Source organism: Pelmatolapia mariae, linkage group LG15 (assembly GCF_036321145.2).
Source record: "Pelmatolapia mariae isolate MD_Pm_ZW linkage group LG15, Pm_UMD_F_2, whole genome shotgun sequence".
NCBI classification, from domain to species: domain Eukaryota; kingdom Metazoa; phylum Chordata; class Actinopteri; order Cichliformes; family Cichlidae; genus Pelmatolapia; species Pelmatolapia mariae.
Window position 1 is genome coordinate 39,862,534 of NC_086240.1, and position 13,431 is coordinate 39,875,964.

Sequence of the window (13,431 nt, forward strand, 5' to 3'; positions counted from 1 at the left end):
TATTGTGGTAACCTTGGGGCAACAGCTTCCTAACTTAAACAAGCTGCATGACTTTTATTTGAGCACTCCAGAGTGTGCAAAAATTAAAGAGACAATAAAAATATTATCAAACTGAATTCCGGGACTCCATAAAGATATTTGTGAACATGGGAAAGGATGAGTGCATCATTATCTGAAAAGAGAAGCCAGTGAGAAATGCTTTAAACCTGCAGTCCGTCTAATATCCACCAGATGGCGCCTCTCCTGATTGTACAGAAGTCCACAGTAAACTAAAAAAAATTGTTAAACTTTTGGACCGATGAAAGATAAGCATAATTCCCTAACATTTGTTATGTGGAGTCAGTGATTTACTTTTTGCTCTAGCCCACTCTGCTCTGATCTGCTGGTTGTTGTATTTTAGTTGCCATCAGCAAAGTTGCAGAGCGCCCTCCAGTGGAAAGAAATGTGCATTGTCAACATCCATAATACGATTTTCTAGTCCTTATGTGTCCTTATTACGTTGATACCTATACGTCATCAATTACATGAAAATATCGTCTTACCAATAATCCAGTAAAGTAAATAGAATATACAAAAGAAATACCAAACTATTTAAAATACATCAGGTGGTCTTAATTAGTTTTAAAACGTTTTAACATCATACCCTGGGGCGATCATGTCTCAAGAGTTGGCAGTTCGTCTTGTAATCGGAAGGTTGCCGGTTCAACCCCCGGCTCGGACAGCCTCGGTCGTTGTGTCCTTGGGCAAGAAGCTTCACCCGTTGCCTACTGGTGGTGGTCAGAGGGCCCGGTGTCGCCAGTGTCCGGCAGCCTCGCCTCTGTCAGTGCGCCCCAGGGCAGCTGTGGCTACAATGTAGCTTGCCATCACCAGTGTGTGAATGGCTGAATGTAGTGTAAAGCACTTTGGGGTCCATAGGGACTAAGTAAAGCGCTATACAAATACAGACCATTTACCATGTGTGTGTGTGTGTGTTAGTGTGTGTGTGTGTGTGTGTGTGTGTGTGTGTGTTTCTATCATTGTCACATTTGATTAAACAAATAAAACTACACTGTTAACAGTATAAAAGTTCACCACATTATTATGAACCAGCAAGTTTTTAATACAAATCTCTGGATTACATTCAGTGACTCAGACAACAGTGTCCCGTCCCCCCCCCCGCCCGCCCACCGCCATCTGGGCAGCAAGTGAGTGGATTTATTATCTGTGTGCTCAGGTAAGGAGCCTCGGGCAGTGACGGTAGGTAAACAGAAGCTTAAGCCAAAGTGGATTAAAGGAAATTGTTTTGGACTCTGGAGTTTATTGCTCCTGCGATCATCGATAGAGGCATTAACAGTATAAAAGTTAATTACTGCATCAGGGCTGCTGAAAACCACACAATATATAAAACGGAAGCATACTGAGGTTCAGCTAACCTATCACTTGTCCTTAAACAAATCGGATGAGCCAAGTGTGATTATGTGTATCTTTTTCTGTCTCTGTCGTTTTTGTCGGGTTATTCTTTAATTTCTTTGTGTTTGGGGGTGGGGGGCGTGTGACGTTAAATTCCCCCTCCCCCTTTGCTGGTTTTGTATCCTTGTTGTGTGTCTGCTTGTCTTTAAACTCGTCAGTGATCAATTTGTGTTATACAGGTTCCTTTGTAGGTTTGTGAGATAGGATAAGATATGTGTTACATTATTTATCCTAGAAGTTGGGAAATCCTTGTGTTACAGCAGCCTATTAAACATAACGTATAACAAATAAGCTTAGATGAAGTATAAATGCTTAAAAATAAAATAAATTACAATCTAAAACACAAAAAAAACTTTAGCGTCCATTTTTATATTGGTATAATTTTTTGAAGTGTTGGGTTCATGGTGTATTTTGTGGTACAGTGCTGTGTAAACCCCGCGCCTCCTTCTGCGGATTGGTTTACAATGATTGGTCGGTGAGCGGAACGTGCGGCCCTACGACTGCGACTCCATCTTTATTGTGACGTCGATCCTTGCTGGACGTAAACTTCCTTGTTGGGATTGTCAACAGTGTGGCGGTAGAGTTTAGCTAACGCTACGTGTATCTGGGAAATCCCGACTCTGCTTCCGAACTGGTTCGAAAGTCGTTAAGCTTCCTTTCTTATTTTTTGTTTTGAGAGTTTTCAAATATAAAATGACTTTTTATCGAAGTCTCTCAGCGGTTCTTGTATCGGTATGCTGGGTTCTCTTGTCCGCGTCGGAGGATGTGAAGAGCAGCACCAAAACTCCTACCGCCGTGACGAACTCCAGCAGTGTTAAACCCACAAACGGCACCAGCAAGGGTCCGTTTAATGCCTTCAACGTGGACAGCTCGATGATCCAGAGGGCCCTCTACGTCCTCGTTGGCATCACTATAATTGGTGTCCTCTACTTCCTCATCCGAGCCGTGCGGTGAGAACTACAATTTAATTCCAGAACAAAAACCATTGCTTCTTACAGTTGCTACGCAGTCACAATTTAGGCCTAAAATGTCCAAAATAATTAGAAATATTTACAGATCAGATGAAAGCCGAACTGAAGAGCACATTTTCTAGCTTCAAAAAATCACTTTACAGTACTTCAATAACTTTTGAGAAGCGAAGAAAGTTTAAAAAACTGGATTTACGAATGGAGTCTGCTCTATTGGTTCTCTACATATGAGGCTTGGCGGATTATAAGGTGCTGCACGTTTATTGTTAGCTTTTTGACATAGATTGCATTCTCGGGGTACACGGCTGTGGAAGTATATTACTGTATCTGACAAGTTATTAGAGAAATCCAAAAGTAAGAATAGAGTAACATCGATAAAGCCGAATTCCCTCCATAAATCTAACAACTTAAAACTTCCGCTTGTATAAGCTGTTTTTATGTGTTGTAAATGACTCTATATAAGTCCTAGCATAATGTTTTAGTAACCATTTTTTAGTTCGGCATACACTCCAAACTCCTATCACTTCTCCTCTCAGTGTAACCTTTTCTGATAATAGTAGGTGGAACTTGGCCTCTCGTTTCATCTGACGTAGTGGTTGGTGAGAAGTACGTTTTTAATTTGAAGTCAGCAAAGCTGCTCCTTACAGACGGAGACTATGCAGTCAGAATCGAGGGTCAACTGTCACAATAATTACAAATATTTACAGAAGCCAAACGGAAGAGTCGCTCCTGCAGTTTTAGGAAGTCACGTGAGACACATTTACAGTGTGTCCACAACTTGAGAAGCGGAGAAATTTTAAAACTGTGAATTTATGAATAATGTGGCTTAATGTTTGTCCACATATGAGGATTGGCAATTTCTAAATTTACACTAGAGCAAGCCTTTTAGTGGCTTCAGTTAGAGTCCCGCCATTAGTTTGTCAGTGAGTCAGAGCCAGTTGGACATATTGTGCAGCACTTAGGCTTCATCTACATTATGCTACAAAAAATAGTTGTAAATCCTAAAAATTAACTGTCATAAATAAGGACAGATATCATAGGAAATGCTCTCCTGAGCCGAGCTGGAAATTCTGTAAGTGTAACCTCAGTCTGAACTTCATCAACCAGAAGGTTTAGTGACAGACTGCTGGGTTTGGTCTCTCCCATCATTTAGAGCAGCTGTGGTGTTCATATGAAATCACAGGTTTGGTTCCCACCTGAGTGATGTCACACCAAACGTCATTGTAAATTCAGTCATTTTAAGCTCTCTCTCATATTAGCGATGTGACACACCTGTGCAGAGTGTCAGTCATGCGTTTGTGTAAAGCTGCTGGACTCACTGTGCGGTTCAAGAGGTAACACTTAACACTAATCCTCGTCTACCAGTGTCTCAATTTGTTTTGGCCATCAGTTGGCCTTGTTCTGAGTTTAAGTATTACAGTGCCTTGACATTAAGAATGTCATTCTCCTAACATTTCACATTCAGTTCATAAATATCATAATTCACCCGTGTTTTTATAAGTGCTGTACATTACAACTATCTGTTTGGAGCACAGTGGGGTCGAGTTCATAGTAAATGTCTGTTTTGTGATGATGTCGTCAGGCTGAAGAAGCCCATCCACAGAAAGAAGTATGGTCTACTGTCCAACGAGGACAATGCTGTGGAGATGGATGCGGTGGACAGCGATGAGGACGACACGCTGTACGAATCTCGCAGCCTCCGCAGGTCAGAGGTTAACAGGCAACAGCAGTAACGCTGAAATAGAACCAGAACCTGGTTTCAAGGCTAATACCAGTAAAAGTTGTTGTTTTTTTTTATCTGATATTCATCAGCAAAAGTAAAAAACATAGAATCATGAAAACACAAAGTGGTCAAAACAATAAATAAATACATTTGATTATTTTGAATAGTTTGATTATTTAAATAATCCAGAGACACTGACTGGAATTGTTCCAAAGTCTGAACTTTGCTGACCGAAGTTTTGATTTACAATCAGTCTGATTGGTGTTATCTTTGTCTCTGTTCAGATGAGTCCTGGTCTTTGTCCTCTGACGGATCAGCCCGTATTGATTACAGATTGAGAGAGGGTGGGAGAAGTGACCAACGACTGCTGAGAGAAGTGGAAATAACAAACAAACTGACCAAATAGTCATTGAAGAAAAATGCCAAATCTCAGCTGCTCAAGGAAGATGAGCAGCATAATCGAATTTTTTGTTATTTTAAATGTGGTGTTGGATGAAATGCAGACATGACAGATCAGTGGATCCTCATGAGGCCAAATGTTCCTTTTCTCTTCGTTACTCCTATTATTTCAGAGTGTTTTTCTAAGAGTTTATTTGGTGTATTTTTCCACTCTGAGCTTTTCTGCTCTGACTACATGCTTTATACTACTGCACACCGATGGCAGGCAGCAGCAATGGTGGTGTGAAATGCTGCAATTGATCAGGATTTGTTATCCTGACAGACGGTCAGCCTCCCCTGAAACAAAGTGTTAAGAAACTCACGATGTTTCACATCGGCTGTGTTGAGACTAAAAGGGTGAATGTGAAGCTTTTGTATAACTCTTTGATTCCTGATGACATTTTTTTCTCTGTGGACAAGATTCACACTTCTTAACAAAACATTAAAATCTGATTTTTGAATATAAAAAAATGTTTGTTTTTTGAACATGAGTCTTTATTGACTACTTTATTTTTTATCATGTGGTGTCAGGTGACATGATATGATATATCATCTTTTGCAAACTTAATATATAAGTAAAATATCTGTAGTTAAAAAAATGTGCTTACAGTATTGGAAAAAATAATTTTGTAAAAGCGCTGCAGAAGTAAGTGAAAATACATGAAGTAAAGAATATTTCCAAAGTACATGAAGTATTAGTAAAATATGTAAAAATGTTGTAATCATAAATATAAAATATTGGAAAATACTTTTACCAAGCAAAATACTTGACTGGAATATGTAAAAAATAAATAAGTTATTATTTTTACCAAGTAGCTCTTAGGTCCTAAATTAGAAACAAGGATCGATGAGGATCTCAAAGCAGCTACTGAGTCTGTGTAACTGCTTGTTTGTTTTTTAAAATAATTTAATCATTACTTAGATTTTGAATAATAAAATTATTTACAGCTTAGTGGTGAGGGCTGGAGCTTCAAAATGAAGCTGTAGTAGCAGGCGTTCACCACAAGATGTCACCAGTGTTACTGTTTCAAACATTAAGCTAAAGGCAACTTTAATAGCAAAGCACCTGTCGTATACCTGTACCTGTAGTATAGGGATCATATTAGCACAGCCTGAAACAGAAAACTGAATATCAGAAAAATAGCAGATTTGAATGATAACGTGGGACAAATATTATGAATGAACATCCAAAACAATCTTTGCAAAATGTATTCAAATAAGGAAATCTTAACAATCGAAACAATGTTAAGCAAAGTGTGAGAAATACTTCATTTTATGTACACACACACACACACACACACACACACACACACACACACATGGTCACCTGTCATAAAATTAGAAAACACAAAAACACAGATAATTTATAAAGCTGCCAAAAAAAACAGTTTTATAATGTTTTTATAAGACCAATACTTATATACTAGATTTGAGCCAACAATTTTTTTTGTAAATAAATAACTTTAGTTTGGTATCTTAATAAAAACTAATTTGCTTTGCTGTTATATTCAATCAATAAACAAACTGACCAGAAAAGAAATCACCCACAAATCCTCATGTGGAAATAAATGTTTTGTCACCATAACTGAAAGAATTTTCTCTCCCTGTTCTTCCACCTGTTGCTGCTTTGTTTCTAAACTCACTGAACACAGGCTAATTCTGAGGTAATAAAACAGGAAGTGGCAATTTTTCCCACCTCATGGTCTGTCGGGATCATTGATAGCAGGGTGACTGCTGAACTGCCACTGTAACAAGCTAATGATGAGTGGGCGTGGTGCTGAAGACTGATAAACATCTCAGCCTATCAGACGGTCCCAAGAGAGATCACAATAACAACAGTACAACTCAACAGGTCCCAGAGGAGCAGAGGGGCGTGTTTCAATTACAGAAAGCTGAGTATATGTGTGTGTGTGTGTGTTTGTGAGATGCTGGCTTATCCTCGGTTCCCACCTTAGTCTCTCTGTTTTCACACAGTTTATCTGATCAGGTGTCAATAAATCTGCTGAAGACCATCACTAATGTTAGCTAAATCAACCTGCACCTATTGTTCACCTGTTAGAAATATGGCTGCACCTCCAGTTTCCAGCAGACACTGTGATAGTGAGAAACATGACATCAGAAGAGCTAACTAAATAGATCGATGTAAGATTGTTGTTCTGAGCATCAAGGGGCAGTTTCAGAGCCAGATCGAGGCTGGATCAAAGGTTTCTAAGAGGGCGGAGCATGGAGCTCTAAAACACTTTATGGATCCAAAGCAGGATCCGGAGGATAAAAGTGAGCATCATCAGAAGTCCAATACATCAAGTTGTGTTAGCTGAGAGATTAAAAAACCAAGACCCAACTGGCTGACACTCAGTGCACACTAACTGCTTACTCAAATCTACTCGATTGAAGGATCATCAGCAAGTGTGAACACATGTATAAAACCAGATGTTGACACTTTGCTGGCCTGCAGTGCTCAGAGAAACTGCAGAAAACGGATGCATCTCAGACTCAAAACTGTCTGAACAAACCACAAGACTTCTGGAATAATGTCCTTTGCAAAGATGAGGCCAAAGTTCACAGGACCAAGTTTGGTGAAAACCAAACACAGCATATCAACACAAACACCTCAATCCACCTGCCAAGTGGGGTGATGGACAGGTAATGATTTGGGTCTTCTTTTGGAGCCACAGGCCTGGGCACCTTGTTCTCATTGAGTTAACCATGAACTCTGGTCTGTATGCCAAAGAGTCAAACGTGAGGCCATCTGTCCAACAGCTAAAGCTTGACTGAAACTGAGCCATGCAATATGGAAATCATCCCAAACACACAAAGAAGACTAAAAAGCAGCATTAAAAACTGAGATTTTATATGAACCTTCTGAGCAAGATAGCATTTACACGTCCATATGTTTGTGAGCTGCTTAGCTTGCAGAGTACACCAGGTACTTGGTTTGGATCAGATCCCCACACACAGTGAGTTTAATGAAAGCAGCTGATTTGGCCCTTACCTGAGTGAGAGTAAGGTTGTCACATTGGCCCAAACAAATGCACCAAGCGTGAAATAAAGCTGAGGCAAACTGAAGTGGACAGAGAGTGCAGGTGTGGATGATGGAAGAGAATTTTTAATCATTCTCTGCTGTGACTCCACTTTAAATCTAAATGAGGTGATGGAGGAATCCATCCTTTAGAGCTATGCTGTATCCTCCGGTTTGCGTATTTTTGGAGAATGATTCATCCTGAAGCAGATTAATGAGTCTCAAACCCACCTCGTAGCTTTGAAAGGGGGAGCTGGTTTTCAGTGGACTTTCCTCCACAGTCACCTGACCTTAACTCCACTGGATATTCAGGAGGAAGCCAAACAGAGAAACAGTGGTGGGAACTGAGGATGAGCCGATATCTCTCTGTCACACACACACACACACACACACACACACACACACACACACACACACACACACACACACACACACACACACACACACACACACACAGCTCTGTAATTGAAACACGCCCCTCTGCTCCTCTGAGTTGTGCTGTTGTTATTGCCATCTCCCTCAGGGCCGTCTGATTGGGTGAGATGTTTATCAGTCATCTCCTCAACTCATCATGGCCTTGTTACAGTGGCACAGTGACAGTCTACTCCGCCCCATCACCCCAACCCCCCTGCTCCCCAACACACAGACGCGCACACACACAGACGCACACACACACAGACGCGCACACACACAGACGCACACACACACAGACGCACACACACACACAGACGCACACACACCTCCACAGTGAGTTCAGGTGCTTTGCTGTGTTAGAGCACTAACAATGCTGCAACAAAATTTGGCATTGAAATTAATTTAAATAATTTTTTTAAAAGAAAAAAGTTAAATAACATCACATTTTACAATATAACAATAAGAATGTTTACTTATGCACTGTTTTTTTCAAAACAGTATTTCAAAACATATTTATTGTCCTTAGAAAGAATGAATCATTTATATTTACACACAATAACAGAATTATGTCAGAAAAAAATGACCAGGTTAGATATTACTATCCCCTAAAACCCCGCCCTGTTCATCGAGCTACATCCAGAGCACAAACCTCTGCTGTGCAATGATGTGCTGTAACTTTGTAATGATCAAAGGTTGTAAAATCATGTGAAAACTGAGAGTTAACTTCCAGTTTATGCACAATAGGAAAACCCAAGCTTCATCAGAAAACCCGTCCATCCATTCTCGTCTCCGTTTCGGGGTCGTGGGGGGCCTGGAGCCTATCCCAGCTGTCTTAGCCAGTCTGTTGCAGAGCTAACACACACAGACAGACAACCATTCACATTCCACCTACTGGCAATTTAGAATTACCAGTTAGCCTAACCCCACTCACTGCATGTCTTTGGACTGTGGGAGGAAGCCAGAGTACCCAGAGAGAACATGCAAACTCCACAGAGAAAGGCCCCGGCCATACAGTGGAATTGAACTCATCACCTTCTTGCTGTGAAGCAACATGCTAACCACTGCTGCCTCTTGAGAAAACATCATGCAGAAAAACCCCAACAGTAATCAGTTTAGATTTGAAGAAAAGAATTGTTGATGGTCACAAAGCAGCAGATGGCTATACAAAGTTATCACAGCATTTCTGTTAACACCTGGAGTTAGAGGCATCGTCAAGAAACTCACATTGGCCCTCACAGTACAGAACAAGTGTGGCAGAAGTAGGAAGAGAACATTTCAAAGACACTGGAAAGAAAACTAGTGAGCAATGTGTCTAAAGACCCCAGACCTCCACTTCTGCAAAAGAGACACCCTTAAGTCAGACTGAAGTATGCCGAGGACTTCTTGGACAAAGACTATATGAGTATGTGATGATATCAGTTTATTGCAGCTCTTCACTCAATTTATAAGCAGTCAATCATCAGGTGCAAATTTAGAAAAAAATAAATGAAGAATTTATGATAGTCTTGCACTAGTGAATCAGCAGGTTGTCATTAATGAAGAGGAAAAGCATCAGTTTCTCTGTATTTTTTATTTCTCCGTATTCAGATATGAGCATCACACCTGTGCATCATCACAGATTTCATCAGTGGACAAAAAGACATTTTTATTAACATTAAAATCACCAAAGGTTCCTCGTACATGAAAGAACCTGAATCTGGTTACTGGTTCTTCTGCTGCATGGCAGAACATCACCCTGAATATCAAACATAAAACACACACAAAAACAACAGCACACGTCTAATAATACTGATACATGTGAATATCACATGAACTTTTTTCATTAGTGAATTACTAAATGCAGAATAATTCATATTTATGTATAATTCCATGTGTACTTTTATTTAGCTACACTAACATCTCAATCATGTATTAAATGGCCTTTAAAATCCACATTTCCCTTTTACTCTGTACACCTCACTGAGGAAGAATATCAGTTTAACCCAAAACATTTACAATATGAACAGATGTTCCCAATGCCAGTATGTCTGACCTATAATCATTTATTCATGAAGATCAATAATTCATCTGTCTGCTGCATGAAGAGTCGTGTGTCATTTTTGTGATTTTCTAAAACCATTCAGAAATAATGTAGAGGCATTGTCTGACAAAAAGCTTGTAAATGGTTTCTGTCTTGTTCGTGTTCCCTGTCTGTTTACATCTTTGTGTTTGAACCTGAATCAGCTGACTGACGACAAACAGATCTTCACAGCATTACAAATCAAAATCCAGAACTGGAGCACATGAGCATCAGTCTGACCCCAGGCTGCAGGGGCTTTCACATCTGGAGTGATGAAACAGTCTCAGCTGATCTCTGCTCAATCTGCTCAGCTGTACCTGCTGGTACTGGAGCTGCCTCTGCTCCCCCATCAGTCCATCACAGTCTCCCTCTGATGAACTCTCGCAGGTGGAGTTAGGTGATGGCGTCCCATGCAGTCTGTCTTCCTCCTCCTCTTCCTCCAGCCTCACAGCCTGGCTCTGTGGGGCCCCGCTGAGGTCTTGCTCAGTCAGTAGATGGTCCAGAAAGTTGATGTACCTGAGGGCGAGGCGTAGGATCTCGTTCTTGCTGAGCTTCCTGTCTGGGGGGTGGGTGGGTATGAGACGTCGCAGCTCTGCGAATGCACCATTCACGTTCTGCTGGCGCCATCGTTCTCGACTGTTGGTGAAAATCCGATGTACCACTCTGGGACGGGTACCTGAGGGGAGAGCAAAGAAGGGTCAGCTGGTGACCAGAGAACCAGATCTAAGGATGTAAGGTTGGGTACAAAGTAGCTGAGTGACCCTCAACTGGTGACAGCATAAGCATTTGCAGTGACAAAAAAACAACTGTTTTGTCCTAGTAGGAAAAAATCTAATAAAAGAACCAAATAAATTAAAGAGAACTACAGAAGTGAAGGAAACAATGACGACCACCTGACAAAGACGGAGGGAATAGACTCACATTAAATGCACAACAAGAAGACAAGGATTACAAAATACAGGTGAAGTCAGAAAAGAACAAAGAAGGGAAGTGGAAAAAAACTGAAAGCTGCATGAGGACCGTGCCTTTGAAATAAGACAGGAATTGGAGTGGGAGAAACAGTGAGACAAACAGAGGAAAGACAGGAAGCAAAGAAAAGAGAACAATCTTCAAAAACACAAGGACAAAACTAAGGATTCACAACTGAAACCACTGAACAGTGGAAAGAACACGACACCTTAAACAGAACCACATGAAGAAGAAATACAATCTCACTCTGTCTATAAAATATGTTTTTATACAGCATCATTGTCAAGGTTTTATCTTTAATAGAAAGGAAAACTGCGTGGCTTTTTGCAAATTTAAACAGCCCTCTTTTCATCTTATTAGGATACTTATCTGATTTATTTATAATTTACGGTTGAAAACAGCTGCTAATGTTGATAACCACTTATAACTAATAAGTGGACCTTTTGAATGTGATATTATTTTTTCTTAAATGCTGAATTAATTAAAGCTTAATGCTGCTAAAATGTGTTTTGTCAGCTCTATAGAAGAGCACACTAACATGCTAGTCGCCATATCTGGTGATGCAGTGAACTCACCCTCAGTGAGGTTCCTCTCATATGGAGCTGCTCTGTGCTTCAGGGCGATGCGTGGATCTGGATCACTGCACACAGACACACAGACACGTTAGTGAGGAGCAGAAAAATCCTCCTTGGTGATGTTTTTCTGCAAAAGTTTTGCCTGAATTATAGAAACTCATATTTTATTTTAAAAATGGTTTCAATAGAATGTAGATGCCAGCAACATGCTGAAACAAATGCACCATAATCGTTATAATGGCGTTCTCCCTATCTTGTAAAACTGTGTAAATAACGCAGATTAAAAAGCCAATAATGGCATAAACAGGTAATAACTGCGGCTTATGTAAAACAAGCAGCTTTTTAGTGCAAACACATTGAATGTAGTAAATTCCAACATCTATTAATCTTTACAGTAACAAAAATGGTTGTTTTAAGCCGTTTACAGTTCATTAATAAGCGCCTGTCTCACCTGCGGAAGGTGTGGAGGTCCTGGATATCTTCGTGCAGCATGTCTCTTGCAGACAAAAGCAGCAGAAGTGAAGGAGACTCTGGTGGCTAATCGGGGTTCAGTGGGCAGTTCGGGCTCCGTTGACTTTTCCTCGGCTCTGTGGAGAGTCAGTGTCAGTCGCCTCTTTTTATATCCACGGACCCTCCCAGCCCCACCTCCCCGTGTCCCGGCGCGTCGTTTCCTCGGAGCCCCCTTTGATAGAGACAGTCCCATTAAAGTCATTAAACGCAGGGTCCCAGGAAGCAGCTCTCCAGGGACCTGCAGGGTCCTTGGTCCGCCTCCCCCCTCCCCCCTCTGTAGGAGTCGTGTTTTCCTCCTTCTCCTCCGTCACGACTCCACAGCCTTCGGCGCCACCGCTGCCAGCCGGACCCAGTACGCACAGACCATCAAGGCTGGTCCTGTGGCGAAAACGTCTCAGTGACTGAAACACTAACTGAAGTAGCCTGCGTATTGCCATGAAGTAAAACCAAACATGCCACATATGATTCATCGCCATATGACTGTTTCTGTTTAAACTGTAGTCGTCTTTTCTTGACAGCTCGAAGGGTTTCTCGCTTTTGTTTGCGGGGTTAAAAAAACTGAAAATCTCAGACTTATTAAGTAGCTTTAATGCGCCTCTCGGGTGAGCCGAAATTTTAAGGGGGATTTTTATTTTATTTATATACTCCTCAGAAGTTCTATCTGTTCACATTTCTGCACCAAAATACGTTTACATCTATTATAGGACACATCATTAAGAGGGAAATGGCATGATGTAATAATATTAAGAAGACTTAATGAAATGCTGGTAAACTGGGATTTTGTCTTAATCTTTGCCAAGCAGGACATACTCGCCCCTTAAAAATCAGAAATAAAGGAGGAAAACATGCTAAATGATCACACTGAGCCATGTTGTCCAAACAGGAATATAACATCTTCTATACTGCATCAGCCTATAAAAGTAAAAATGTAACTGTTTTCATTATTGATTTATTGATCGATGGGTTTCTGTACGTGGCTAGACTGCGCAATGGAAATTATTGGTGGTTATTAAACTTCTATCAATCGCCTTTTACTCAATTATCTTATCATTTGTATTTATAACTCGTGTGCGCGCGCGCAGCCGGAAGCGTTGCAGGTGTCGTGTGGTTCCAGCTGAGCATCACTCACGAGCTGTTATGTTTGACGCCATCAAACGGCCGCTTCGCTCCGTTAAATGTCTTTGCTCTGTGAGTTTACCTGCGCCCAGGGGTGTCCAACTCCAGGCCTCGAGTGCCGGTGTCCTGCCGGTTTTGGATGTGTCCTTGATCCACTACAGCTGATTTAAATGACCAAATGACCTTCTCAA

The 13,431-nt window shown here is 40.9% G+C and overlaps 2 protein-coding genes across 2 annotated transcripts; one reads left to right on the top strand and one right to left on the bottom strand.

Annotated features, from left to right (window-relative positions):
- Nucleotides 1-1,954: 1,954 nt before the first annotated feature.
- Nucleotides 1,955-5,041, top strand: fam174c (family with sequence similarity 174 member C). The gene is made up of 3 exons (XM_063495411.1): nucleotides 1,955-2,399; nucleotides 4,000-4,122; nucleotides 4,425-5,041. Exons 1-3 carry the CDS (start codon nucleotides 2,143-2,145, stop codon nucleotides 4,426-4,428), a joined length of 384 nt encoding a protein of 127 aa, XP_063351481.1. The 5' UTR covers nucleotides 1,955-2,142; the 3' UTR covers nucleotides 4,429-5,041.
- A 5,259-nt stretch (nucleotides 5,042-10,300) lies between these two features.
- Nucleotides 10,301-12,171, bottom strand: LOC134642788 (T-cell acute lymphocytic leukemia protein 1 homolog). Its single transcript, XM_063494739.1, has 3 exons — nucleotides 12,066-12,171; nucleotides 11,615-11,679; nucleotides 10,301-10,746 (listed from the first exon to the last, which is right to left on the bottom strand). The coding sequence occupies exons 1-3, from the start codon at nucleotides 12,104-12,106 to the stop codon at nucleotides 10,301-10,303; spliced, it is 552 nt and encodes a 183-aa protein (XP_063350809.1). The 5' UTR covers nucleotides 12,107-12,171.
- Nucleotides 12,172-13,431: the final 1,260 nt, after the last annotated feature.

What these genes read in the sequence shown, in the direction of transcription:
- fam174c (XM_063495411.1), top strand. Translation starts at nt 2,143, where the DNA reads ATGACTTTTTATCGAAGTCTCTCAGCGGTTCTTGTATCGGTATGCTGG. An exon ending in TTCCTCATCCGAGCCGTGCG is followed by an intron (nt 2,400 to 3,999) that starts GTGAGAACTACA and finishes TGATGTCGTCAG; the next exon opens with GCTGAAGAAGCCCATCCACA.
- LOC134642788 (XM_063494739.1), bottom strand. Translation starts at nt 12,106, where the DNA reads ATGCTGCACGAAGATATCCAGGACCTCCACACCTTCCGCAG. An exon ending in GACCTCCACACCTTCCGCAG is followed by an intron (nt 11,680 to 12,065) that starts GTGAGACAGGCG and finishes GTCTGTGTGCAG; the next exon opens with TGATCCAGATCCACGCATCG. An exon ending in TGAGAGGAACCTCACTGAGG is followed by an intron (nt 10,747 to 11,614) that starts GTGAGTTCACTG and finishes CTCTCCCCTCAG; the next exon opens with GTACCCGTCCCAGAGTGGTA.